Raw genomic sequence first — 27,846 nt, forward strand, 5'->3', positions numbered from 1 at the left:
TGCGAGCAGTGCTAGGATGAATCAACAGAATCGAAAATATGACGTCAGCAGATTTCACTAATCGGCGTGATAGGACGCAAATGGCCGCGTGACGGTGCGCGTGAGCGTGACAATGCCACCGATTCCACTCTGGGACAGTACTGCCCAGACTGGAATCGGTGGTTGTTTTCGACAACATGTTGTGCGTGACAGACGGATTTCAAGCGTGATTGGAAAATTTCATCCGCGTGACGGAAATACTTCTCGCTCTGATTTGATGCTGAATTACTTATTAAACGACACTATGTGATAAAAGAGACCTGGTATTCGCCGGACTAGGGTTACGCCGTATATTCGCTGTTGCGCAAATGCCACGGTTGCTTGCGTTCATTGTAAAGCGCAAGTGCCTTATTCAGGATCTGGACCCTGTTATCGCTTTGTGACGTCAGCATAATTCATTAATCAGCGTGACGTTGCGCGTACCGTTGCCAGCGATTCCACTCTGGAGTACTGCAACATTTTAGATTGTTTTGATATCGATAGAGCGAATAATATCTAAACGTGACAAGTGTGTGCCTTGTAATACGAGGGTGGGCACCATACTGTCTCATTTTCCGAAACGGGGCACTGTGGCGGAAAAGGATATACTGGACCACTGCTGTTGCCTGTTGTATATCGTTTACGTTTATCATTGGTGTAATGTAATTTGATGCGTTCAAATCGTTATGCTGTTGAAATTAAATATCTGCTGACTGGTGCATGGGATATATAACAACACATTCTCAGCTCTCTCCCACCGTCTGCATATAGGTCAATTTCCAGGTTTGGACGGATCAGGAGAGGATGAGACCGTATTAATGACTGCTACCGGTACATGCTTTCCAAAATCAAAACGCTCTCGAGTCGTATTAGACATATAGCGCTGGTGACGTCATATTTTGTGCTACGATTGTTGATATACGATGTTCTTTTGAATTCTCTACTAGTTGCTGACGATTACCCCTGACGAGTGTCAGCCGAAAATATTCGGGTTCATTTCAATATGAATAATTGAATATACTATTCAAAATCAAAACTATACTTACTTCTTTCCGTACTTTAGAGTTTAGTTTTCAAATACAGCAAATTGTACTTAGGCCTACTGCATGTAGTTTTTGGCAGCTTCGAAATGCACTACTTCTACTCGCACTTGCTACCATAGCCTCTTTGACCGCGGCTCATAGTAGACCCATTTAAGCCACTTTTGTTCTCTGGTAAGTTTGCTGTAAACGTTTTGTGATTTTTCTAATGTGCCACAAGCAGAAAAAGTTTGGAGACCACTGCGCTAATAGTATCAGTCCTGAATGGAACTTACAGTTCTGTTAAATTTGATCAGATTCTTGTGAGAAATGTTGCTACCTACCGGGAAGGAATATTTTGTTTTTCCTACCTGCCGACCTTATTTCATCGAAGTCTTGAGTCAAATCCAAGCTATCAATATCTATCTACGGTGAGCTACATTACGGCATTACTCTGGATTTCTGCAGTGAAGCGCGACGAGACTCGAAATCGTGAATAATCTTTAGGCAAGACAATTCACCGGTTCACGTCTTCATTCAACCCAGGAGAATATTGATTCAATGCTCGAATGGAGATCTGAATGCCTGCAATCTACTGCTGAATGTGATACCATCCTCTTGCACTTCATTATATTCCGATGCCAAACAAGGTATTTTTTGAGATGTTTCTGGAACATAGTCGAATCACTGAGTTACTTGATTTTTCCCAGCTCTATACTTACCACACCTGCAGAGATTGATGATATGTAAACCAAGAGTCTGATTGTTTTGTATTAAGGGGTCGGTATGCGTCTTCAGATTCAATCAAATGATTCTAAACTCCACAGAAGGCAATCGCAAAAGTCATCGCTAATGCCAAGTTTCAAGGATTCAGAAGAAGGATATTGCAGTTGTAAATGCAAAACATGTGACATGGATCTCTTGAATCAGAATGTGTAAGTTTTCATGCAGACCTATATCTAATTAGACTAATTGAAGGGAGATGCCTGTAATTTAATTCTAATCCAGTTCATCAAATGTTTCTATGCTTTCATTTCAATTCTAATCCAATTTCTGATTTTCCTGCAAATGCTACAAGAGAACTACATAGTGCGAAACGCTCCAAGCTTGATGCACAGACATTTTCCATTCTCGTGCTTATCAGAACTCTGATTGATATGAACTGAACTTGATTTTTGTTGTGTCTCTTGCCAACTTGAATTGAACTCAATTTTCAAGTTTTTGCGAATTCAGTAATTCTAATCTAATTTGGAAAAAAGGCTTTACTGTTATACCGGTAATTCTCATGCTAATCCAGTATAGAATATCAGCCAACCGAAAATCATTCTTTGTTAACGTAGCACATGATTGATGTGTGGTCATAAGAAGTTTCCCACTGTGTATCTGCAGCAGGGGTTCGTAAGCAGTCGTCCGCGAACTAGTTTTGGAGTGTGTGAACAGGCAATGTTGAAGTACGCAGTACTGAGAAAAGGCCCTGAGAAAATACAAAACATTATTATCCTTTGGCAATGACGCCGTGAGTGGGAATGTGACAGTGACTACCTTGTCTAGTGACTATTAGTTTGGTTATCATAGGTATGGAACAGCCTAAGCCATTATTTAATAGTTAAGGTAGCTTTTGAGCATCAAGTAGACTTGATTGAGATTGGGTCACAAAGTCATTACTTTTTTTTCAACTCATCAGCTTTCGAAGCTTGAACGGGTCCGCGATCAAAATAGTAAAAAAAATGATCTGGAGTGTTCTAATCAGAATTGTACAAATTACCAATCTAATTGTTTGACCGTCAGCTGGTTTTATGATTAGTTAACATCTAGTTGCGTATTTTGTCAAGTGAGTAGTTGTAGTTCCAGTTGGCGGATTTGATGATTAGTACTAGTTGCACATTTTAAAAGTGGGGTACTTGTAATTCGATTGTATAAATACAAGAATATTCACGTTGGCATGAATTGTGATGCCGGCGTTCTGTTGTGTGACATTCTCACAGGCATTGCTAGCTCAGAGTCATCACTGTTAACAGTGGTATACCCAGGGAGTGGGTTTCTAGTCGAAACCCCTTCCATTTCAAACCAAACAGATGATGATGCGGGAAGCCGATGCCTTCCGATGAAATCACAATGAGGGTGTTGCTTTGCAACTGAATCTGGTTAGGTGTGTTTTGGTAAGTTAGTTGTTGAATTCTAAAGATCGTTAAAAGTCGGAGTTTGGCTAATTTTTTGCTTAATAGAGTCGAAGTCTCAAAAATTTTTAACATGCCTTGGAGTCGTGAAAACTCTGCCTGGAGTCGGAGTCGTGGAAAAATACTGACTGGAGTCGGAGTTTGTGAAAAGGACCTCCGACTCCAACTTCTTCATGTTGAAAACAATTGCTTTCAAAGGTATCTTTAAATTGCTAATTAGAACTAAAATAGGATTTTTATGTACCATCACTCCATCAGTCACTGTTATTAGTAACGATATTGATAAGATTAGTAACGATATTGATAAGATTGGACATGATTTGCAAATGGAATTCAGTTGCATGGAGGAATAAAATCACCATATGCATCTTTGTGATGCAGTCACAAATTGATGCAATTTTTGAAATTATATCATGATCTTGTGACATCGTCTGGTTTTGTAAAATTGATATAAATATAACCACGGACTCCACAGGTATCATGGTTTACAGCCCTCCACGGTGTAAAATAGCATCGAAACTATAAATTTTGGTGTCACCTTTATGTGCCAAGGAGCTTATCCTTTCAGCAGCCTACTCGAAAAAATAAACTCCTACAACTTGACACGAGTCATTAAAATTAATACTAGATTCAGATTCAAGTACGCAAATCATCGTGACCAACCCTACTGATGTATTTATTTTGTTCTAGTTTACTCACATCTGTAGCCGCGAAACTTCCCAGCAACCATGCAGATTTATCATCATGTTGGACATGCTGCAGTCATACCAAATGTGACGCTTCACACAGAACAAATGTGTCAAAATCGGGGCAAATGTTGGAGGATTATTTGTCATTTACATTTCATTCTGCCGATGTCTCTGTGGATGATATTATTCTCAAACGATCTTCGTCATCAAAGGGATCAGAGGTAGGCATGTTTGTATTAGTTCTGAAGAATTCATTGAATTTTTTTATTGCTTGATATCGGTATGCTCTAATTTAGGGAAAGAGTCGTGCCATATTGTGTGGAAGGTGCTACGCGCTAATCGGTCAATCCATCTTGTTGGGATGCGATATGAGTACACAATACTCATTTTACAAGCATGCCACTCATTTTAATCTGCATTCGAGTGATTGGCGAAGGTATAGTAACGCTACTTGAGTTGTAGTAGAAGCAATATATTTTTCTAAAACAGTTGATCTGAACCTTTTTGACCTATCTTTGCAGCTAGTGCAAAATGACTAATGACACTGAAAACAAGCCGAATCATATCATATTTGTTTACTGTGACTCAGGACTATTTCATACAGTTCTTGTGACAATTGTACTCATAAAATTAATGACAAGTTCTCCCGAGACTACTGGTCTACATTTCGAAATCCAACTTGTAAAAATGTAAGTAGTTTTGACCAAAACTGTTGAAATGAAATGGGAGTAGTGTAAAACAAAACCACTTGCGTAAGGAGGCGAAACTACCCGAGTTCGGGTACTTGAAAAAAGTAGAAGCACTTTTATGCAAACAGCACTTTATCCCTCCTCGAGAATCTAGAATTGAAAAAGGGCGCATTGTGCAGTAATCAAGTTTGATAAGCATGAAATGGAAACTTCATTTTTTCAAATCATTTCACGTTACACTTGTACAGTGGTTTTCAACCTTTTTCACTTCTGGGCCGGTAAAATTTCCAAAAATGTTCGACAAACCTTTGAACTTTCAAAATTGAAATGAAGCCAATATGTAAAGTATGCAACCGTTTTTTGCAATTTTATGGTGCTAGAGTGTGACATTGAGGTTTTGATCGTAATTAATTATTTTCATGATGGCATCCATGCTATTATATGATAGTGAGTCTGCTGAGTCGAGATAAAATTGCCTTGTCCAGATAAACTTGCTACCGCCGAGAGTCGTTCACAGTCTTTCGCGCCGAAGGCCGTGGGTTTAACTGTCCACGCCAACACGAATAATATTCTTCTGCTTGACAATATCGAGAGAAGTAGCGTTTCGGAGTAGAACCAAGCACCTTATGAGTGCTGCCTTGCTCATTGCACACTGCCACCAGATGCAGGCTACTCTTGCAACTATGAAAACAATGCGTGGCGCAAGACAACACCTTACAGCAGCTGTACCGGCCATGCGCAAACCCGGGCCGAAAAATTACCTTGTCAGGTCACCCAAAAACGCCCAGACCCTACAGTTGGGTGGTTGTTTTCACCTGTACTTATGAGCACATTCATTCTACTCAGTGTAGGCAGAGAGTTTATGCACCTTAATCGTGCCAATAGCAATACTTTTGGGCCGTTTTCAAGCTCGACCCCTCTCGAATTGGGTGGTTTGGTGGGTCCCAGTTACGGTCCTGCCCGAAATGAATAAAACAAAAACGAATGATCGTACAAACTGCGCTGCTTAATGATGAGTCAGCTGGTATATGTTCTGTACTTGTCGCCTTCAACATTCCATCTTGAAATTAAGGTATAAAGTTGTAATATACCTCGCGGACCGGCAGGAATGTCGTCGCGGACCGGCGGTTGAGAACCACTGCACTAGAACACAATTGAATTTTGTCCACTTCCAAAATCTATATTTCCGTTTTCCCTTATTTACAAAATCTATTGAATTCCTGTTCCGTTCTAACCATTTCTGATATTGAGCATCTTCATTTTCAGAAAATCACCCTCCGTCGAACTGGAGAATGTTCTAGCCAAGGAAATTGCGTATGACGTCAGGACAAAGGGAATCTACAAATTCCTATTTTGTGATGAAGAAGACTCGAAATATGTTTTGATGGTAGATAACATAGCCAATTTGATTCTGGCTAATGTTGCATTTACAAGTTCACTAACATATCAAGTGTAAAAATTTACTTCATGTAGAGCCCACTATAGACCCCTCATAAAAAGATTCACTCACTTAGGGCGAAACGAGCCAACCTCGGTGTACAGACAGTTGCCATTATCGTGCTCATGAGGATGAACTCTGGTTCCATATGAACTAAACTTGGTTTTTGTTGATTTCCTTTTGCCAATTCAATATATAATTCTAATCTGATTTGGAAAATACGTGTAGGAGTTATTCTAATCTAATTCTGACAAAACTGAGTAGCTTATAATTTTCTAGTCGTCCAACTATGATGTAACAGGCATCATTATTTTGTAGCTGCAAGAAGATACATCTTTGAACCTTCCAGCTTATCAACACTCCGCTCTAAACGTAATACGTGACTTGGAATTGAACCAGTCGATGTTTCCCAAACCATAACATTTATCTTCATCCTGCATTCTGAGTCGCCCAAACAACCTAAAACACAAAATGGATTTTTCCAGGCCCTAGTTGCAAGCTGAATCAGCAATGTCATTTTCACCCCGTCAAAACTAACCAGTTTTTTGGATTACGCCTCTAACAATATGCATCAACATGCAGGTGCAAGTTCTAAATGACAATGCTTGCCTCGGCTATCACGGTTTAGGGGAATCTGACGAGGATCAGTCTTCAAATTTATCGGGAAAGGAATCTCATTCTCACTTCGTTGAATCTTTCTCGATACCATGGAACGAATGCAGGTAAAATTTGCGCACGGTTAGTAAGGACTAGCCAAACTGCTAAGTACATGTAGAAATAGTCTAAAATCATGGCAACTCGAGTAATTAGTGCGAGCAGGATAAACCTACTTGAGTACACTGATGAAGTACAAGTACATCGTGACCGACCACCTCTGCTTACATGTGTCCAAATGCAGCCATTCTAGTTTATTTCATGCCCAAGCATAGCAATGGCTGTAAAACTGTACAAATAAATGCTGTGAAGTTTTAGAGATATGTTTTCACTTGTTCAGGAAAAACTAGGCTTTGACTATTTTCTTTTTTACTTGCTCTTGTCACTAGTTATTTGGCATTCCAAATCATTTCTTTCTATTCCAGTATGGGGCAAAAAAACGATTTTGAGGCTCCCAAACTTGAAATCAACTGCGTCAAAGTTCTGTATGCCAGTGCAATGAAGGAAGAGGGACAAAGGTAACTATCACTTTGCATATTGCACTTTTGCTGTAGGGGATTATAATTACAGTAATCCCTTGAACCAACCCTGGTTTGAATGCTCTCGACATTGCGACTGACTTTTACAAAATACTAGATTTTCACTATGCGTAGCGATCACCAGAAATACTCAGTTTTCGAAACTCATAAGAACTAAAACTTGGAGATAGAATCGCTATTGCAAAAGGGTAGGGTTTCGACCCCAAAATCCAGCCCTGGCTACGCCAGTGATAGCAGTGATGACTCCGAGTTTGCAATGGCTGCAAGAACATCTCACAACAGAACACCAGTATCACGATTCACGCCAGATAATGGAACGTGTGCACTAGTTGTTCTGAAACTAATTTTTTTAAATGCGCAACTAGAACTACTCGATTTTCAAATGCACGACAGGTAGAACGAGGACTGTACAAAAAAGCAGATTGGTAATTCATACAAGTCTGCATTGCATCAATTTTATAACATCTGTTACACCTTGTTTTGTAGATTAGCCACGAAATGGTCGAATAATATGGATGTGAAGCAATTGTCTTTTCCCAATGCGATTTGCATGCAAGCGCTGCTGCTTCTGATAAAAAGCACGCGCATTATGCCTGTGCACCAGACTGTATTGAACGATTTCATGATCGGTTTCTTGCGATTCGGATGAGAGCTACTACTGTGGCGCTGCGACACTGGTCATTACACCTCGAGTAAGTTGATTTCATTACGACCGTCCCTATTCGTGCCGGGCATGAGGCTGGGAGCCTGAAATCTGAATCGACTATTTATTAGAATGATTCAAGTCGAATAGTGGGAGATGATATTTTTCCAATACTGAAATTACATGCTATTTGCCACTAAAAGTCTTCTTACCAGCGAGAATGATATGACCGATATTATTTTCTTCTGTGGAAGCTTTGAAACCTCGATTGATCGTGGCATACGAAACATGTAGTACAAAGTTCTGCAGGTTAGCGGAAATGACATACGCTATCTGTGAAGTCGTGATCAACTCATAGCGTTGTCAAAAAGTGCAATGAAATCGGCACGGTCGGAAAATGATCAAATCATCTTCAATGTGATGTAGAACTACACGGCATCTGTGCTCGGATAACAGCTATATCATTCATACTCGTATGAGGTCAAGATCCTCCAACACTCAACTTGAAAGCTAACTCTCAATGAAGAATCGAATCACTCAATTACATGATTTTGCGATGCGGTCAATATAAAACAATGGTATATTTTTGGAGTGTGTTCCTGCTACTTGCACTGATCATTGAAGTGGGTATGTTACTACTTCCACGAAACAGTTGTTTACGCAAAAGTACTGACTTTTTTTTTCAATTTTGGTTTTGTAAATTAGAAAGTAGTTTTGAGAATGGTTGGTGTCACTTTTGTGAGTGGAAAGTTGGCAGAATGGTAGCGGGAAATATTTTCGAGACTTTTCTAGTTGCGGATTCATGAGTCAGTTTTCGTTGTTGCATTTTGTATTTTGCAAGAAACCTACTCCCGATTTAATACTAGATGTAAGCGACACCCTCGACCAAATCTGCTTTTCAAAACTACTTGCTTGAGTAATTATCAGATTTCGTTTTCTACTATTTCAAGCACTTTTGGAATATTTGGACCGCATCTTTCTAAAGATCAATCCAACATATTATAAAACGGCCTTAGTGATTTGAAATTTTTATGCGGGTGATGTCATATTTGATGATTGTTGATATGCCAAGTTCTTCTGAGATCTCTACTAGTTGCTGACGATTACCCCTGACGAATGTCAGCTGGGTTCATTTCAATATCAATATATTATCCAACTGAATACTGCAGAATGATGATATATTATCTTGATTGTTTTCATTGTGTCTAGTGTGGTCAAGGAAGTTGACGGAGGAACGATGCACTGCCGTGAAGTGGAGGGATCAAAAATGGAAATATGAAATTTTGGAATATGTGTTACTGAAAAAGTGACAGCAACATTGGTCTTTGCGATACTGTATATATAAAGAATATAATTATACCGTATCATCGTTTTTCAAGTGCATATTGAGTTACCTAAAGTAAGGGTGGGATACAGGGTGAATAACTGTTTTGATGTCATCAAAGGTGTGCTTAAAATTGAACATGAAATTTAAAACCAAATCGAGATCCCAATTGAGGGGGCTAGAAGGTCACAATATTAAAAAAATATCTGGATTTTCATATTTTATTCTTGGCCCCAATTAGTAGCACAGTACTTTACTCTTACCTCATGGCCTTATCTTACCCAGATCAGAACTAAAAATTGCATACTTTTGATTTTAGTCCACACCCATTTAGTATCATTTAGTTCTGGTAAAATATTTGTAAATGTCTTTATCCATTGTAGAATTTTGTTACATAGCTCTGACAGAAATCGAAAATACAGCCAGAAAGGTGAGGAGCCATTGAGCATGACGCCCTTGGAAACTGAGACCGCTTGCCTACTAACCGCAGTGTGCATTGTTTTGCACTTGCCCTTTGCAACACGGCGAATCCCTCACCCGTAAAAGGTACCAAGAGAAAGCTCATTCCGATCCAAAAAGCTCCTATGGAAAATATTTCAGTTTCTGATTGTACCGAGCTATCGCCCGCATTCCAGAAACTGGCTCTGTATTTCAAGTTCTCGTTGATTCAATCCACATTCAGATCTTTTGCTGCTTGTTTAAATTCCAGTAAAAACCATGTTTCCATACTCCCAAGTTGTTTGCGTTGCTTAACTTTATTGCAGACAGGTATAATAAGAAGTACTCCAACAACAAATGAACAATTTGAAAAAAGTTTCTGATGACAACGCGCTATTGCAGTCAGGTATAATAAGAAGTACTCCAACAACAAATGAACTATTTGAAAAAAGTTTCTGATGCTATGCGAAGACAACACACGCACTGCGTGAGGACAGGTACAGTTTGGTCATCCGGTTACGATGACCGTGGTTGGGCGGCTATGTCTATCTGCCTGGTCGTATCAACATAAATCAGATTCTATTTTTATCTGAACAATACACACACACACAATGTACAATGCGATGTAATGAACATATAGGATGCTGAACGACCAGTTGCGGTCTCTTGAGGTCAAAGCTCTTGATATCACATCCACTTTGACCTAGTCACCCGAATCATTCGAAAATTATTGCATGTCAAGACCGCAAAATAAGAAACGCTATAAAATAAAGACAATGTGGCAAAGTATGAGCAACAATTAAATTGACATTAGCCTCAGTTTATAGTTACCAGCCAAAATAGAGAATTAAGGGTGGAGCCCAATTTCTCTGCTGAGTGGCGATTCTCTACTCAGCAACGATTTCGTTACTCAACTCACGCCAAAAAGTATACTCACACTCAAATGCGTCCAGATCGGCACTCAAATCTAAACATAGGTGTATGGGAGGAAAAACTTTTGGGGATGCGAAATTTTTTTTCACCAAAATATACAGTGAGCCACAAAAGTATAAATAAAGCACGACGCACTGGGAAGTACTTTACACATATTTTGGACTAACTGCAATAAAGTGACAGCAAATATATCCCATCACTGAAACGAAATCCGAAATTAATCTAGGTTCGGATATTTATGGGCAGTATTACCATTTCAAAATAAGTATTTGTCTCCGCCATGATGCATACCAAATGGTCCTACATCAATGATGTGCTCAATATTGACAATATTTGTTATTTCTCATTAAAGGTAAAATTCCGCCTTGTTGATAAGTCGTGTCTAACCCAATAGTCGATCTGAGATGTGTTTTTAGTCTTTTTATGCACTTTCAGCAGTTCAGTCTGCATTTTTCCATCACTGAAAGATGAGTCTCGGACTTGGCATGATTAACCAATTTATGAGGCATTCTCCATTGTGAATACTTGAATCCATCCTTTGATTTGTTGAATTTCAGGCATTGACAGTGTTCCATAGTCTTGTCATTTTCATTACAAGTTAACCAGGGATGAATTTTGAAGAGTTGGAAATCTGTTTCTTTCTGATCGCCATATTTCTTTGGGTTGTATCGTTGTAAAATAGGTTGATGAAGCTCAATGTTGTCATCAGCACATTTTATGAAATCATTGCTCAGTGCCGGGTCAATATTTGACATTAAGGTTCTCTTCATCACTTAATTCAATTGAACAATTGGCAGACTTCATGTGCTCTTCTTTACAGGATGCAGCATGCAGATATGGATTGACGGCAGTCTTGCATGTCAGTTAAGGTCCGAAAACTTCTTTCGATGCTTGTCCAATGGTTTACCTGAACAAAATTCAAAACCGTTCCTAACTTTTTAGTAATTACACTACTTTTTGCTATTCCTTAAGTTAGCGAGCAACTGACAGGCACTTTATTGGTGAACAATACGATATACCGGATAGGCGAAAACGACAACTAGTTAGGCAGTATCCAAAGTCTGGATTCCTATCAATGCTAACATATTTTCTTGAAAAATCTCAATCGAAAAAAATATATATCTTACCTGCTTTCTGCATGAATTTCAGATTCCATCAAATTCCCAACAGCGCGATACTTCTTATTCTCCCTCAGCCAACACAAAAGACAACAACATTTTCTAATGCAATAGACACTTACGTGACCTTTGACACGAACCAATCAGGTTGCAGCAGGATGTAAACAAAGAACAAGCCCGGGCAAGCTTACTATGAGTTCTTATGGAAAAAGGTTGAAAAATGAAGGTTTTAAGCAAGATTACGTTGAATTGGGGATGACTGGCCCTAATGAATAGTAATAGCGTAGAGCTAGTATGTAGTTGCAGCTTTTAATCTAGGATGAACATGAATGGTGGCAAGTACGCACCAGCGTGCTGTGTCCAAATACACGGGTTTTTTACAACTTTTCGGACTAAGCGACGATTGTTGTATACTATACTATAGGATTGTGGAAATGCATATTTTGACGATTTCATAGGCTCCAGGTCTCGAGCAAAATTTTCAAGCATATCTCATGTTCAGAAATATATATGCTATGAAATATAGCTGCTGCCACACATCACAATTTTTGTGTATTTATTATGAAACTTGAAAGCTATGGAGATTCTATCGAATTTATGGATTTGAGTGGAACAGCATCTTCTTCTAACACCGCGGAGAAAGCTTCGAAGTATTTCATGGAGCGCTACGGACACGATTTAGGGATAAAGATTGAGGAGACAATCCACTCTTTTTGGAACAGCCAATGTTATCGCAACTTGCGGAAAAGTGAGATAACACACTCAATGGAAATACACGTTCTCGGAAAATCCATTATTGATTCGTCTTGCACTTGTAAGACAGGGTAAGTAAGGAAAAAGGCATTTTTTAAGAGACTCCTGCAATAGATATTTTAACCATGATTTATTTTCATATATAGGTTCTGATATATGCTCTCATGCATATGCATGGATTAAGACAATCCAGCACCTGAAGCTAAAAGGACTACATTGTGATTTGCATCAGCATCAGTGAGCTCCATTGTGATTGACAAGCAATCTCTCCACCGTACTCGCAACCGATCAACTCCTGCCTCAAGGTAGATTTTGGTGTATCCAATTTCAACCATTCATCTCATTATTGAATATATATTGCTCTCAACAATTTCAATACATTACACACCATCAAGCAACAAGACTGGAGTGGAATAAAACTAGACACACACCAAGTCGATTGTGGCATCAAGTGTGACTGCATTTCAGATTGGACTCATTTTGAAACACAGAATTGTTTCATCTAGATTATGTCACGATTCAATTTTTGGTACAATAATAGATATGTCATTTTATTAATAAAATGAGAATTCAGATGACTACAAGGAAGTCCACATGCCTTTATCCAGATTTTACATTCTTCCATGCATGTTATTGGCTCTGGGAAAGGTAAAAGCGCACACTAGGAACGGTCTGGGTAGCCATCTCCATATTACACAGGCTATTAGCACAGTGTTTATCCGGCATTTATCCTGATTGAACACACGAGCTAGATTTCAGCTGGGAACGGATCATGTTGCCTAACATATATCATTTTAATATGATCATTGAATATGCATACAGGTGTCCAGTGTAACAGTAATTTGCTAGATAATGATACAGACTATAGACCAGGGGTGGGCAAACTTTTCAGCTCGCGGGCCGCATACAACATCTGAATCCATTTGCGGGCTGCACTATAGTATAATCGGAATTATAAGCCAACTTTTATTTGTTTATATAGTCTATGCAAGGAGATACGGAGATAATACATAGATATGGATTAAAACAATTCAAACATTGAGTTGATGATATCGCACATGCGTCAGAAACGTTAACGAGACTTCAAAAGCTGACCATCTTCTATTAATTCGTCGAAATAAGGGACTAGATTGGGTTGTACCGATTCTTAGGACTGGATGGAAATTTGAATATGTGAGCAGCGATCGGCTCATAGATATGCTGATTTTGCGTTTGGTTATGCTTCAGAACGCACAATACTGACACATCATCATAACCAGAATCTTACCTTTAAATACCATTTAGCAAAAGGCCTACTGTGTTAAACTTGCCTTCTTCACGTTCATTTGTGAGGACGATATCAACATAATTTACTGTTGTCTCAAACATTTGATTAATTCGGTTGTATATATCGCACCTCCTAATTAGATACATTGCACCTATAGCTAGGATGTTCGGATTGAAGTGCTGTTTCAAATTGCAGCAGCGAATTCATTACAATAATGTCATATTATGACAAGTAATACATATTGCGCCACCTCCGATGCCGAAACAGAAGTGCCTATCAGTTGATTTTTGATTGATTGTAATGCATTCATCTTACACTTTTCGCTTTTGAACAACTCGTTATGAATGAATTGAGGCCGAAGTTACGAACAATTTGCACCTAACTGCGTATATAGGGGGCGAATCCACACAACACACGCGCAAAATAGCTTTTCCAAGTACAACACTGAAAGTCGGAGTTTTAACCAAAAATCACAATTGTATCCGAACTATTAGATTTCCGTTTTTCGTTTCTTGGATGTTTAGCAACTGAAACGTTCTGAGTGTGTGGGTCCCGATCCGAGATCTGGCTACTGCGTCAATAGTAAAATAAAAAAATACAATATGAAGATTATAACTCAATCAATATCATGATGAAATATATTGGGAAAAAGTTTAACCCAGTCTCTCTAGTAATTAGATTTGTACTGCGCATTTTATCAATATTTCTATTACATTTCTCGATGCCTTCGCGGGCCGCACGAAATGTCATCACGGGCCGCATGCGGCCCGCGGGCCGTAGTTTGCCCACCCCTGCTATAGACTGTATTATACACGAATGTCGATTCCATAAATAGTACGCATATAACGCCAAGCCCACATAATGGATACCACACATATCCTGACTCAAGATTCCTCTAATACATGCTATTCGGTACGACAATCCTATAGTATACGACTAAGGATAATACAGCAATAGTTGCTTCATCCGAAAAGTTGTCAGAAATTCATTCATTTGGACATACCATGCTGATGCGTGCTTGCCACCATTCATGCTTATTGTAGGTTATAACACTGCAAATACATACTAGCTCTACGTTATTACCATTCACCAAAGCCAGCTATTCCCAATTCAATGTAATTTTGCTAAAAACCTATATTTTTCAACCCTTTTCCATAAGAGCTCATAGTAAGCTTGCCCGGGCTTGTTCTTTGTTTACATCCTGCTGCAACCTGATTGGTTCGTGTCAAAGGTCACGTAAGTGTCTATTGGACATGAATCAAGTGGCAGAGAGCTAGTAGGTATGGCGGGAGCCAAATAACCGAACACAAATTCTGTTGGATTAGTGTGCGATGAACCATAGCTGAAATAATGCAATGTGATATTCGATTGCCCTTTCCAAGACATGATATTACGATATTACTTCATTTTTATTACATTTAGGAATTAACCCAAGGTTTATGCGACTATTTTCTCTATTAGTCGTTTTGATATCCGGATTGATGACTGAATATGTACGTTCACCTATGACCTCAAATGTTTTGTTCCAGCCCAGTGAGCAATGACGAGTCTACTGTGTCTAGCTCAGGGGTTCTCAAAGGGTGGGCCATGGCCAGAGATGGGCGGATTCCATATTTTGGGAATCCGTATCCGTCCTGATCCGACAGTCAAATAGCATTTCCGAGTCCGACAGTTGAGCAACAAAATTAGGATCCGAAAAAATCCTGCTATTGCTTTAGTGCTATTTCACATTAATTATAGCCTGCAAAACAGATATGAACATTATAATCAACAAATTAGTATCAAGTAATGCCTTACAAGGGTTGATTTATATCACATTTCGAATCAATAATGTTAGGTACAGTATGTATCTTGAATATAAATACGAGTAGTAGGAACTAGGCAGGGGAAATGAGCTAAAAAGACTGTGAGAACAGAAAAAGCAATATTAGTTGCTTTACGGAGAGGGTAAACATAGTAACCCAGGCATGCCATGATGCCAACAACAAAATCAGATATTGTGCATTGTGACTAGGCCAAGACAACTAGGCCTATAGTACTACTGAAGAATGGAACTAAATTTTCACAGAACAGACATGTATCAAACAAAATGGATGAATCAATCAAAATGATCACTTGATAGAGCAGCAATGAATAGGAAATATATATAATATTATATACGGTAATCAGCATAATGATGTGCACAATCAATCATAGAGTACCGGTGGTACTTCAGTTCTAGTGTGTTTCCGAAATCATATACATGACCAATTGACCATGCCAGCATATATTCATACATTACCACACCACACAATCATTCCAAATGACATCAGAAATCAGAACCACCAGCATTCTGCAACAATACCGATACCTCGCTTTTCTGTCATCCTGACAACTGATATCAAGTACCCTAATGACTGATGAACAGGAAGTACAAGAATCAATATCTGAGGAACAACTTAATTCCAAAACAAACACTTCTGCAGCTCGCTTGCTGGAGCCTGCCTTCGTCCTCATCTCATCCAGCAGCAATCTCATCATTGCAGAAACTTTACTTATGTTGCTTACGCATTTCAACGACGTGACCGGTATCAGCGGTTTCAACGTTGTCATTTATTGTCGGAACCAACCTGGGCTTGATCCATAGCAATGAATTCATTTAACTACGGAAATAATATCGAAGCAGCTTTTTTCATTGGATATAATATATCTTGAACCTTTATCACCCAATATTTGTTATGAATATCAAATCCTGTTTAAATCCGGCTCATATGGCAATTTCAGAATCCGGCTCCGATCCGGCCACAGTAAAATTCATTAAAATCCGGCTCCGGCTCCTGAACCGGACTGTGGCCATCTCTGGCCATGGCCCACTGGTGGGCCACAGAGCATTTTGAGGTGGGCCACAGAGCTATTTAGAAAATATCAGAATTCATGTAAGTTCAGTTATATTTCTTATGTTATTCGCTAAAAATACATTCGTATTATCTAATTATACGTAGGCCCCATAAAGCTTTTCATCCGAATCTGATTAGACGTAGTGGCACGTATGAAGTCAGCTTGTACAAATCGAAAACGTTTGGGAGAAACGGTGGCTTTTTCCACTGGCTATGACAACCTACAGCTGACAGCAACTAAAAAAAATTCAAGCGTATAATAGGCCTAACTGGAAGATAATGCTGAAGTAACCAAGTATTCCAGCAGGGTCATATGTCGTATGCCGTTGAAAGGGGTATGCAATGAAGTACAATTGATGTACAGATTTACTGTACTTCGACAGGCCGTATTATTGCAAGCTAAAAATAGCCATAATTGCAAATTATTAGCAACTTCTGGTGGAGGTATACTGCACCACCGCAACGAATCTTAATGGATTGAGGATTTAACGGAGCGCATTAATCATGGAAGTCGGTTTAAAATGTCCGACCTGGAAATCATTGTACATAATGAAAGAGTCACAGGAATTGATTGTATCATTGGATTAAATATTCTGACATCGCAACTTCAGTTGTTTTGGTACAGGACATACAAAGTAGCCTACATCATGCATATTGAAAAATCTTTCTCCACTTCTCTGTAGTACCCCATTCACCAATGAATTGTTCGATGCTGGCCCAGCGGACGAAAATAATCTACTTAAGAGTTTTAGCATATGATCTACCAGGGCCGTAACTGCCTCACCCACACCCCCAATTGGGGGAGCTCGAAGAGGCCCAAGATTATTTCGTTGGTCCTTTATTGGAGGATATTTATTCAACTTTAAAAAAATTTTCGCGCTTCGCGCGATTTCATATCCCGGGAGATCGAGATTTAAATATCATCAGTTTAAAAAAATCCACATATTTTAGAGAAATAGGCATATAGGCGCTGTCCATGACCACGCATTAAACAGGATTTTGACTGTAAGATATCAGGTGGGCCACAGCACATTTTCAAACCGGAAAATGGGCCACGGCCAAGAAAGGGCTGAGAACCCCTGGTCTAGCTTGTGTCGTTCCTGGCGATGAGTGATAGAATAAGCAATAAGAAATTCAGCATTTTTGAACTTATTGCTTTGCAAGAAAATGTAGGTACAGTCATTATTTCATAGAAAAATGCAGGTCAAGTACCAGTAACGTATTCTATTAGTATACGTAGGGCTGAACAATTCTAGTACCTGAGTGATTCTATTTGGTATTTGTAATAAGTATTAGGTTGCAATTGCAAGCCTGCACTTCAACAAAGTAATGTAGTGTACGAATATAGGTGCCACTGTGATTGTGGCTACGTGGGAAGAACGTCAAGACGTCTGCAGGACCGCATAAACCAACATGTCCCCAGATTTATCAGAACACGTGCGTCACGCGATGTGAAAAGCTCACCCTTAACTCATCCACTTAAGATTGATGCTGATCGATCAAAGGCCATTAATTCTGCCATCGGCAAACATCTGTTGGATAATCCGATTTGTGTGAATAATTATCGAGACGACCGATTTCGAATCGTAGGTCGAGGTCGTTCACAATTCCATTTGTGTGCCTTGGAATCAACTTTTATCAAAATACACCAACCAAAACTCTGTCAACAAAAGGAGTTCGTGTATCACCTAAAAATAGTACATTGAACGTTCTCTCATTCGAAATTTCATGCTGGTGACGTCATATTTTGTGATACGATTGTTGATATACAATGTTCTTTCCAATTCTCTACTAGTTGCTGACGATTACCCCTGACGAGTGTCAGCCGAAAATAATCGGGTTCATTTCAATATGAATATACTATTTAATTGCAAGTCTAGTGTGAATGTTTCTATGATTTAGAAAGCTTCAAATATTATTATTTTATGCCATAGAAGAAGATGTGGAAAATATAAACTTCACAGCCATAAGAAGATGGTGATTTGGTGCAGATGGTGATGGACCTTCGATGACATAGCGGACTTTGATACTGTCATAATATGCAGAAACCAAGATCATAAATATGCGGAAAACATTTCTAAAGAGAGGAAAGGCCATCCATGCGAGTTCCAGGCTAATCTGGCGGAGGGTTGCCTGATCTCCACCGATGACAGCGGACAGTGATACTGTCATAATATGCAGAAACCAATATCATAAATATGCGGAAATATTTCTAACGAGAGGAAAGGCCATCCATGCGAGTTCCAGGCTAATCTGGCGTAGGGTTGCCTGATCTCCACCGATGACAGCGGACAGTGATACTGTCATAATATGCAGAAACCAATATCATAAATATGTGGAAAATATTTCTAACGAGAGGAAAGGCCATTCATGCGAGTTCCAGGCTAATCGGGAGGAGGATTGCCCAATGTCCACTGACGACATGGCGGACAGTGATACGTTCGAAATATGCGGAAACCAGGATCAAAAATATGTGGAAAACATTTCTAAAGAGAGAAAAGGCCAGCCGTGCGAGCTCCAGGCTAATTTGACAGAAGATTGCCCAATCTCCACCGATGACAGCGGACAGTGATACATGTCATAATATGCAGAAACCAAGATCATAACTATGTGAAAACCATTTCCAAAGAGAGGAAAAGCTAACCAAGCTAATATGGCGGGAGATTGCCGAAAGTTCATATATTACATAGCGGATATGCGGATACAATCATAATATGCTGAAACCTGAATCGAAATGAGTGGATAATGGAAACTTTGATGCTCGGTTCATACACTTGTCATGGTGCCGTTAATTCCATAAAGGGCACACCAAGAGTATTGCCTTGAAAAAATATACCTGTTTCCCGAAATATATACCTACTCCATGTATATTGTAAAACAACTATCTGTCAATGCTATTGTAATATAGTAAGGAAACAGATTATTAGAGTATTCTTTTAAAATTATCGTTCAACTAAAATAATCAATTGACAAAAAATTCCAAATATTTGGATATCCGAAACATTTGGGGATGCGGCCGCATCCCTCGCATACTCCTCCCATACGCTGGTGAATCTAAGTCAGCGCACCACCAGACTTATGTGTCAATTTTCACGGTCGAGCAGCCAACCGCAGGCAACACCCGCCAAATACCGGAGTATCGGTATTGTCGTATATAGGTACACTATTTCTAGATGTGAGGTTCTGCTGAGCGAATGACATCAGTGGCGCTTGGACGGATGTTGTGTTTACGATTGCATTTGTAATTATCTTCTGTACCCTTTCGACTTCTTGTCGTACGACATCTCGGTATACCGGAATGGTAACTTCTGCAGTCTCAATGCGCTAGCATCCCCCGCCGTCGCCGTTCTTACGGCGACAAAAAAAGCCCAGAAAAAGACCCGACGAAAGAAAGCACTCACAAGGAATGGAAAGAACTAGAAAGGGCCGTGGCTTCAGAAAGATCAACATCGAAAAGAACTGTGACATCGGGCACTCCAGGCCGAGGTGGATGTCAGTATAAAAAAAAAGATCGCAACTGCGTGTCGTTCGATATCCTCATATCTGTTCATTACATCGCATTGTGTCTTATCACATTCTACATTGTGTGTGACTTGTTCAAATGAAAAATATAACTTAACGATTATTATTAATATTACGCATGCTCTTCCCACAATTAAATAGACGAAGCATCTTCAACAGACCCCTAGCACGAACCTGGATCAGCTGATATAGTTCCGCATGGTAATATCAGTGTTGGGATGGAGTCGCTATGACTTCAAGCCAATTTAGACGATAGCAGCAATAAGCTATTGGAAACAAGAAATACTGAATAATTAAGGGAGAAAATGTCGGGTGGGTCTGGGTACTTCGGGAATTTGAATGGTAGAGGGGCAAAGTGAATGCTGGTTCAAAGAGAATTGGAAAGAAATCCTGAAAATCTGTTAATTTTTCAATTTGTTTTCACGATATAGATGCATTTATTTCGTTCTTTCAGGCCTGGACTTACGTGTTCGCCTGCTGTGAAACTTATCTTCATAAATTTCGAATGGGTTTGTAGCGTCTTGCAAATATACTTCTGTGGGGCATAGGAACGTTTCGGGTATCTTCAAGGATTTATATATTTCTATTGGGTCATCTTCAAAGAGTGTGGATCAGCTGAGGGTATTCATTGCATTTAGATAAAAAATCAGTGAGAACTGCGTCTACTTTGTAGGTCAGTGACGAAATAGGGACGATAGCGTCGTGTTGTCATGACAAAATCGTTCACGCGTGTCCGGTCGAAGGCGAAAAAAAATCTGGCAACGCTATCTCGGAAAACGACGTCTGGAAATCGATCAACTGCATCTTCATGACAACTTTGCGGAATCATGTTCAGAATTTTTTTTCATAACGAAATTACCGACTTTCCGTGTTTCAACTCAATCGGAAATTGCCGTAATTTTGACTGAAAGTTCCAATATTGGCATGTTTACAGAAAAAGCAGAATGTGTATTGTGACGTCAAGTGAATGGCACATATTATCAATACCGGTCACAGCGGCTGTTTGTGTTCTCGCAGTTTTTATTCTAGTCAGTAATGGCCGAGGTTTCCATTGTAACGGATTTGCCAAGTGATATTGAGACTGAGTCTGAGTACTCCGATGTCGAATGTGAGTATCGATTTTGCACGTACTTACAAAATTACCGTTAAAATGCCGGATTGGTTCAGGTGTTGATGCGCTCGATCCCACGTCAGTGGAACCCCTTGCAGCTTCATAATAATGATTGGTCATGAACAGCCTAGCTTGCTCAGCGCAAGCCGCTCGTCGAGACTACATGAAATACAGTTGTATATATAGTATGTAGTGTAATAGCTCGTTTCAGTCATGCATCTTGATAAGTTTGTGCTGTAAGGGGGTTCCGAGAGTTACTGACAGAAATAAAGTGTATCACAGAATTGCCAGGATTCAATGCAGTGTGTCTGGACGTTGACGTATTGGAGATGTCCTACTATGGATATCAACAGGAATATGGCCGCAGAATAATAACATCGAGTTCGATGTATGAATGGGATGAGTCTCTGATCCGGTTGCCAAATACTTTTCTCGCACTAATGCATTTGTTTTCACTTTTCAGAAATTGTGTTCGCTGGGTATGGGGATTCTGTGGCAAAAACCAGCGGAAAATCCTGCCTGCATGCGTTGTTACTGCTGTCCGAACAAAATTTACGTCAAATTCTTACAAAGGATTCAAGTTCAGTAACGCCACATTGTGAATGTACAGTTGTATTCCAAATAATAAACGCATGTAACTAATCGACCAAAATGACTACCGTGTCGGGTGTCAGGCAGAAAAGCAAATCAGGTTTTATGTCGGACAATAGCTTCCTCTCTGCTAATTTTGATTACGCTGCTAGTCAGAGGAGGTGGAACGGTCTCAGCACAATCGCTCAACTCAACAGTTTCTGGTCCAGTTCTGATGAGTGCTTGAACTTCTTCGACAAGCTCATTGTAGAAATCTAGAACAGGCATAACAATATGAAGAAATCTTATGCTGCAGTCAGATCAGCGCCAGTTACCAAATGTTGAATTTTCAAGTATCTTGTGGGCCGTACATTCCCCATTTTTGTACTTGCGGTATTTGACGGTGCTCCTTCTTTCGACATTTTCTGAGTTTCCGAGCAATTTTCATTGAAATGCAGCATTGCCAACTGCATCCTACAAAATATGCATAATTGATGAGGCTAGTAATTATGCCAAAATCTGATATAGGTTAGCTTTGAATAGCCAAGACACTGCAAGGTACCTACCTGGCTTATATGACTGAAATATGGTTGTAGTGATATAACTTTGGGCAGAAATGATTGAGGGCATTGAATGATTCACTTCCAGCAGTGTTTCCATTCGGCGATAGATGGCGGATGTCATTTTCCATTCGCGTGGAGTAGAGAACATGGCAAATCCTTTCATATGCCAATGAATCTGAAAATGGATTGCCATAATGGTAAACAACAGAATCAAAGATGCTATTCATTGTAACTTAAATTTAGGCCTATATCTATCATGTATGCTGAATGAAGCAGTTTGTTTCTTTTTGATACAGTCAAGTAGGCTTTAACGCCTTCTACACTACCCGTAAATCAAAATCTGGAGTATGAGCAGTTAGTGCAGTCTTGCTTGATTCTCAGTGTGCTACCTAAATCAGACTCTTGCACGTTCGACTCTGATTGACACATTGGACAATGTTGAAAAATGCTCACCAGATTATTTCTGTCCACAATCACAAACTGGGTCTTGCTATTCTCCAGACATTCCTCTGAATCTGAATGCCTGCAAATCATTATCTTGGTGAAGACTTGGTACAAATATGATTACACTGTTCAAGTACTCACTCTGACTCGCCATCTAACTCTGTGGGGTGGAAGCTATCGTCACTTGACAGGAATTGGATATCACTTTCACAGTCTTCATAATCCTATCCGGCAATAGGGTTTGGACAGCGATGAAAAGACACTTTGGGTACGGAATATTGCGTATTTCAGCAACCATACGCGACACAAGATGTACCTCCGTGCCTCATCTTCTTCATACCTTCCACATTCACAATCAAATTCAGTATCAAAATCAATCCCAACACGAATAACTATCTGTTTACCACACTGAGCTATACCAGGACGGGTGTCGTTGATTTGTACATGTCGCCAATGTCGCCAATGTCGACGTCTATCTATTTTGTCAATGTCGCCAATGTCACCAATGTCACCAATGTCGGCTATGTCACCAATGTCGTCAATGCCGACATTGCCGACAATGCCGCCATTGCCGACAATTCCGACATTGCCGACGATGCCGCTCGGGGGCCGAAACTAGGGTAATGTAATGACAGGATTTTTGGTGACTCGACTTGAATCAATCTTATTGGTATTGACTTGACCTGCACTCGGCTACTCAAGCACTTCGACTATCTCGCTACATACTACGCGATTCTTGACGGGAAGACCTGCATGGCCACAAACGCAAATTATTTATAACTAATCATATTATTTATATTATTAGGCCTACGTTGAATTGAATGAACGTCGAAGTCTTTTTACATTCCAGTGTAGGATTCGCGAGGAAAATACACGACCGGGCGTGGGTACGCTGGCAAAAAAGTACACCAATGTGGGTACGCTGGCAAAAAAGTACACCATTTCGCATTCCATTGGTGTCAGATAGTGCTCTGTCTGTGAACTTATCATTTGACTCCAAGGCCCCCAAATGAAGTGTGGATTGCGTCTCCCGAAGACAAGAAACCTGTCACCTCGATTATTTTCGAGCAAGCAAGATTATCTAACAAATGTTTATGGCATTTGCCTGTTGTGAGCGCGAAAAGACGAAAGATTTCGTGTTGACGGTTGAAACGCATTCAAGTCGAAATACAAGCAATTTCTTCTAAATCAATACTAGCCAGTCTTCAGGATTACCGGACCACGACCTAACATCGACCTCGCCCTCCGCCACATGCCACCCTATTTTGTCGCTTGCGTCTTATATTCTCTGCATTACTTTTCATTCAGTGTGCAGTGCATGCCTCTTATTTACTTTGCCTAGGCTAAGGTGGGTGTCTGATCTTAATGGCTACTCCAAGTTGTTTCGACACCTTCCTATCTTTTCATTGTATCGCAGTCTTGTGATGTTTTGAAACGATGAAAATAATAATAAACCTTATTGATTGACGGTAGAGGCCGACTTTTATCAAAATGACGAGTGTCAGCTGAAAATATTCGGGTTCATTTCAATATCAATATACTATTCACTTGGGAAGGTAGGCCTACTTAATTTGAAATTTCCATTCGTGTAAACCAGGGGTGGCCAACCAGCGGCCATAAAAGGAAATTTGTGCGGCCGTGGACACGTCATTCACTTGCCCTCTCCATCAACTCTACCGTTGAATAAGTTGAGTGACATCTTGAAACTGAATAACATCGAATCTGCGCGGTTCGCCTCAAACCGTAATTGGCGTAGGCCTAGCCTAATTGATATATCCGCTAATGCTAAAACATAACGTTCAGAAGATGTGTGTCAAGGCTCGAGTTATCAAAAGATAAGAAAGGGCTGACTTGAAACTTGAAATCGCTGTCTTATACAAAGCAGATTCCAATATAATCACTTCGATATTTTGATTTGCGAACATAGTTCGTCGTCGCCGAGATTGCGCCAAATGTGGCCCGCGACGCGATTTTGAACGGAATTATGTCTTTCTAACCAAGACGTACGCCATCATTGACTGCTTTTCATTTCTACTTACGCCATTATTGTCCGTGGTGTAAAAGACCAACAGGTGGTAAGTGCCAAATTTTTCTTTAAATAAAAAAAAGACCTTTGGAATCGTGTGTGTCTCACAATTTTTTTCGTACGTTTAGAGAATTCCAATATATTTTGACTTTTGTGACAAACCTGATGGGAGGTCAAGTAATAACGACTTGCAACAAAGTGATAACAATGCTGCGCCCACCCGATTCATCATTATATGAATTACTACGAATTACTATACTATGAATTACGCTAAATGTTCAAAGACACCCCTCCCATAAGCTCTATCTGTAAATCGATCAAATGGTTGGAGAAACGATAAATGTATGATATAAAATGTGCAACTATATCAATATTATTGACGAAATTCATATATAAATGGCCAACGTGCGTCGTATGAGTAATCCAGATTTAAAATGAAGTCAGTGTAGCTATAAGTGCCCTGTAGTGACAAACCTTCTTTGTTGCTATCAGACTTGTATAAACTTGTATAAACTTGTATAAACTTGTATGAACCCCTAGCTTGTTCAAAAATAATACAATTCCATATAGCCAAACGAAACTGATTTTATTCAACAACACACATCAAGTGGTAGCTGTGTCTGTACAGTGTACAGCAACTAACAACAATCAATGATCACGATCACGAGTGTTTTTTCTTCGTTTTTTGCTCGATGGCTGATCTGGGATATTGGCCAGGCTTACTTCCACTACGTTTTGGTGGAGTTCTTGTGATCATCTTCGAATCGCTCGAAACAGACGTCTTTTGATCAGCATGCAAATTTTTTCGGGGAATGTACTTCAGGAAATCATGGTAAATCTTTTCCTGTTGTTCATCGGGCAAAACGCTCCAATCCCACTGCGGGACATGAAATTTATCGCAGCAACCGATCATACGATAGGGCCCAGTATTAGTTATGCTTCTCCGAGCATCAACATATTGCGTCGAAACTGCCGTGTGCAAGGTGTCAATCAGTTCTGGAATCTTTTCAAGTTTCCAACCAGTAAGTCGTTTAAATACATGGTTCATACTTTCGTTGTTGTTATTTGTCCAATATGCGTTTCCGGGAGATATCTTGCCAGTTTTCCAAACTTTGTTTTTTTAGCAAATTGAACATTCGTTTCTGAAGGTATGGAATCAACTTTGGACAGTCCGAATGGCAGCGTGAAATCACTTGACTTTGACGTTGTTCGAACTCATCTTCCTTGGCACTGTCGAGAAGACTCAAAACATTTTTGACTAAACTCAGTCTCAGATCTTTGCTGACTCCAATGCCATTTTGCAGCTTCTCATTAAGATTTTCCTTCAAATGCTTCAGGCAAAGTATATGCGTACACCTGGGAAACGAGCTCTCGATGGCTGTATGAAGAGCAATTTCGTTATCAGTACCAACGGTTAACCGAGTGAAGTCTGGACCAAGAGATGTTGCGAGCTGGTTAAAAAAGTCTTTATACGTTCCAGTATCCGATTTGTGGTGCAAATACAATGGACCAATAAAGATGGTGTGATCAGTGGTTCTGCCACTGATTAGTTTCGTGTTTTTAAATACTGCAGCAGTCACGTAGACGTTTCCCAAGTTGTATGTTTTGTCAAAGCCGAGAACCGCATTACCTGTAACGCATTGATTTTTCAGATCTATCATTTGTTCGTCAGTGTACAAAATTATGCTAGGGGGACTGTCTTCAGAATGGATTACCTTTTTACCAAAACTGGATGTCTGTGCCATATTGAACACTTGCAGCATTTCGTCAGCAAACCCTCCCTTAGTATAAATCTTCTTGTCAGATTGCTCATGTTTTGTCCGATATTTGGTATGGTGGATTTGATATGGGTTTCGTGGCCTGTTCGTGCAGTCTGTCGCCTCCGTTTGCAACTTGCCGTAAAGTATATTTGCGGGAATATAGGGGCATTTCTCTTTTATTTCAGCCATAATGTTAGGATGCGTCCGAATATAGGTTTCCTTATTTTTACGGCTGTTTCCGTGAGCTTGGCATTCCTGTGTCTCACCTTTATATTCAACAAGAGCTACGGGGGGCGCATTTTCATCTTCGATCCAGGAAATTCTTTTTTTTAATTTGTTTCCTTTCAGGGTTGCGTAATACCTTCCAACTTTAATAACGCTTTTAGGATCTGGTTGGGGCGAGAGCTCGTGATATCCTCGCTGGTCTGAGTCGGGCATCTTTTTTCTGGTGCAAAAAGCCCCATTTTTTATTTTTGGGGTGTAGACCATGGTATAGGCTTTCTCCGACTTGACGTATTGGGAGTAATTTTGCTTTGTTTCATTCCAAGCTCCCATGTCGTCCCAAAATATGCGTAGCTTGTTGGTTCTCCTTCTATCTATGTTTTGGGAATTGTCCACTAAAAAGTAAACGTTGCTCTTTCTACCTAACGGTATACATTTTACCGGTGTGCTGCAGTCATCCAGCAGGAGAGTTACTACGTCGTCTATCCCCAGATATTCCCCAAAACGCAACTGATTACCACCAATGGGAAATTTTTCCGGAGATCCGCATGCTTTTGCGCTAGGTATTGTAGAATCTTCAATTTGTTCCTCTTCGCATTTAATTTTTGTCGGGCCAAAGTTGCCCGACTTTTCGACAGTGTCTATTGAATCTGGTATCTTCTGCTGTTGTAGGCCTACCTCCGAATCAATTATTACCGGATTGAAGCTTTCTGACTTTTCCGCAGTATCGATTGACTCTGGCATCTCCTGGCATTGTTCTTCAGAATGAATATCTGACGGGTCCGATATAATCGTGATTTCATTGAAACCAATATTTTTTTCCGCATTCTTTTCAAAAATCGGAATAATATGGTCAGGCTGAAACAGTTCGTTATATGATGGTACAGTCATCCGACTCCACATCACAGTTATGGAGCAACACTGGGAGGACTTGACTCCTCGTCCACAACATATTCTTGAAAATGGCTGACTCAATTATATTCGTTGAACATAGCCGGGGGCAAGAGTAGTAGGATAAAGCAATTTTATTGCCCGCCAATCAGAGAGCGCCAC

General features: G+C 39.9%; 2 protein-coding genes and 2 long non-coding RNA genes across 11 annotated transcripts; 2 read left to right on the top strand and 2 right to left on the bottom strand.

Moving 5' to 3' along the window:
• Positions 1 to 483: 483 nt before the first annotated feature.
• On the top strand, positions 484 to 9,249 carry LOC145453651 (E3 ubiquitin-protein ligase E3D-like). 7 transcript variants are annotated; one of them, XM_080331622.1, is made up of 11 exons: positions 484 to 1,232; positions 1,355 to 1,468; positions 1,545 to 1,687; positions 1,816 to 1,972; positions 3,905 to 4,124; positions 4,200 to 4,339; positions 5,859 to 5,979; positions 6,613 to 6,752; positions 7,110 to 7,202; positions 7,710 to 7,915; positions 9,076 to 9,249. In XM_080331622.1, exons 2-10 carry the CDS (start codon positions 1,368 to 1,370, stop codon positions 7,870 to 7,872), a joined length of 1,278 nt encoding a protein of 425 aa, XP_080187748.1. In that variant the 5' UTR covers positions 484 to 1,232; positions 1,355 to 1,367; the 3' UTR covers positions 7,873 to 7,915; positions 9,076 to 9,249. The 7 variants fall into 7 exon arrangements, 5 of the variants coding, with proteins under 5 accessions (XP_080187748.1, XP_080187749.1, XP_080187747.1 ...); XM_080331623.1 differs by having other exon boundaries at positions 484 to 849; XR_013919861.1 differs by having other exon boundaries at positions 484 to 1,468; positions 7,710 to 8,427.
• On the bottom strand, positions 8,610 to 10,742 carry LOC145453653 (uncharacterized). Its single transcript, XR_013919865.1, has 2 exons — positions 9,676 to 10,742; positions 8,610 to 9,260 (listed from the first exon to the last, which is right to left on the bottom strand). It is a non-coding gene; the product is annotated as an uncharacterized LOC145453653 (long non-coding RNA).
• An 895-nt stretch (positions 10,743 to 11,637) lies between these two features.
• On the top strand, positions 11,638 to 12,746 carry LOC145453652 (uncharacterized). The gene is made up of 2 exons (XR_013919864.1): positions 11,638 to 12,503; positions 12,579 to 12,746. It is a non-coding gene; the product is annotated as an uncharacterized LOC145453652 (long non-coding RNA).
• A 7,210-nt stretch (positions 12,747 to 19,956) lies between these two features.
• Positions 19,957 to 23,564, bottom strand: LOC145454001 (uncharacterized). 2 transcript variants are annotated; one of them, XR_013920007.1, is made up of 5 exons: positions 22,927 to 23,194; positions 22,795 to 22,864; positions 22,345 to 22,516; positions 22,114 to 22,252; positions 19,957 to 22,053 (listed from the first exon to the last, which is right to left on the bottom strand). XR_013920007.1 is itself a non-coding variant. In XM_080331974.1 (4 exons), exons 1-3 carry the CDS (start codon positions 22,873 to 22,875, stop codon positions 22,128 to 22,130), a joined length of 378 nt encoding a protein of 125 aa, XP_080188100.1. In that variant the 5' UTR covers positions 22,876 to 23,564; the 3' UTR covers positions 19,957 to 22,053; positions 22,114 to 22,127. The 2 variants fall into 2 exon arrangements, 1 of the variants encoding a protein (XP_080188100.1); XM_080331974.1 differs by having other exon boundaries at positions 22,795 to 23,564.
• Positions 23,565 to 27,846: the final 4,282 nt, after the last annotated feature.

Source organism: Botryllus schlosseri, chromosome 13, assembly GCF_051294905.1.
Source record: "Botryllus schlosseri isolate E-star chromosome 13, Bs_hap1, whole genome shotgun sequence".
Classification (NCBI taxonomy): Eukaryota; Metazoa; Chordata; class Ascidiacea; order Stolidobranchia; family Styelidae; genus Botryllus; species Botryllus schlosseri.

Coding starts and splice junctions, on each gene's coding strand:
- LOC145453651 (XM_080331621.1), top strand. CDS start 1,368: ATGTTGCTACCTACCGGGAAGGAATATTTTGTTTTTCCTACCTGCCGA. Junction 1,469..1,544: donor GCTATCAATATCTATCTACG/GTGAGCTACATT, acceptor AATAATCTTTAG/GCAAGACAATTCACCGGTTC. Junction 6,753..7,109: donor ATACCATGGAACGAATGCAG/GTAAAATTTGCG, acceptor TTTCTATTCCAG/TATGGGGCAAAAAAACGATT.
- LOC145454001 (XM_080331974.1), bottom strand. CDS start 22,875: ATGATTTGCAGGCATTCAGATTCAGAGGAATGTCTGGAGAATAGCAAG. Junction 22,517..22,794: donor TTGTGGACAGAAATAATCTG/GTGAGCATTTTT, acceptor ATCCATTTTCAG/ATTCATTGGCATATGAAAGG. Junction 22,253..22,344: donor ATTTCAGTCATATAAGCCAG/GTAGGTACCTTG, acceptor CATATTTTGTAG/GATGCAGTTGGCAATGCTGC.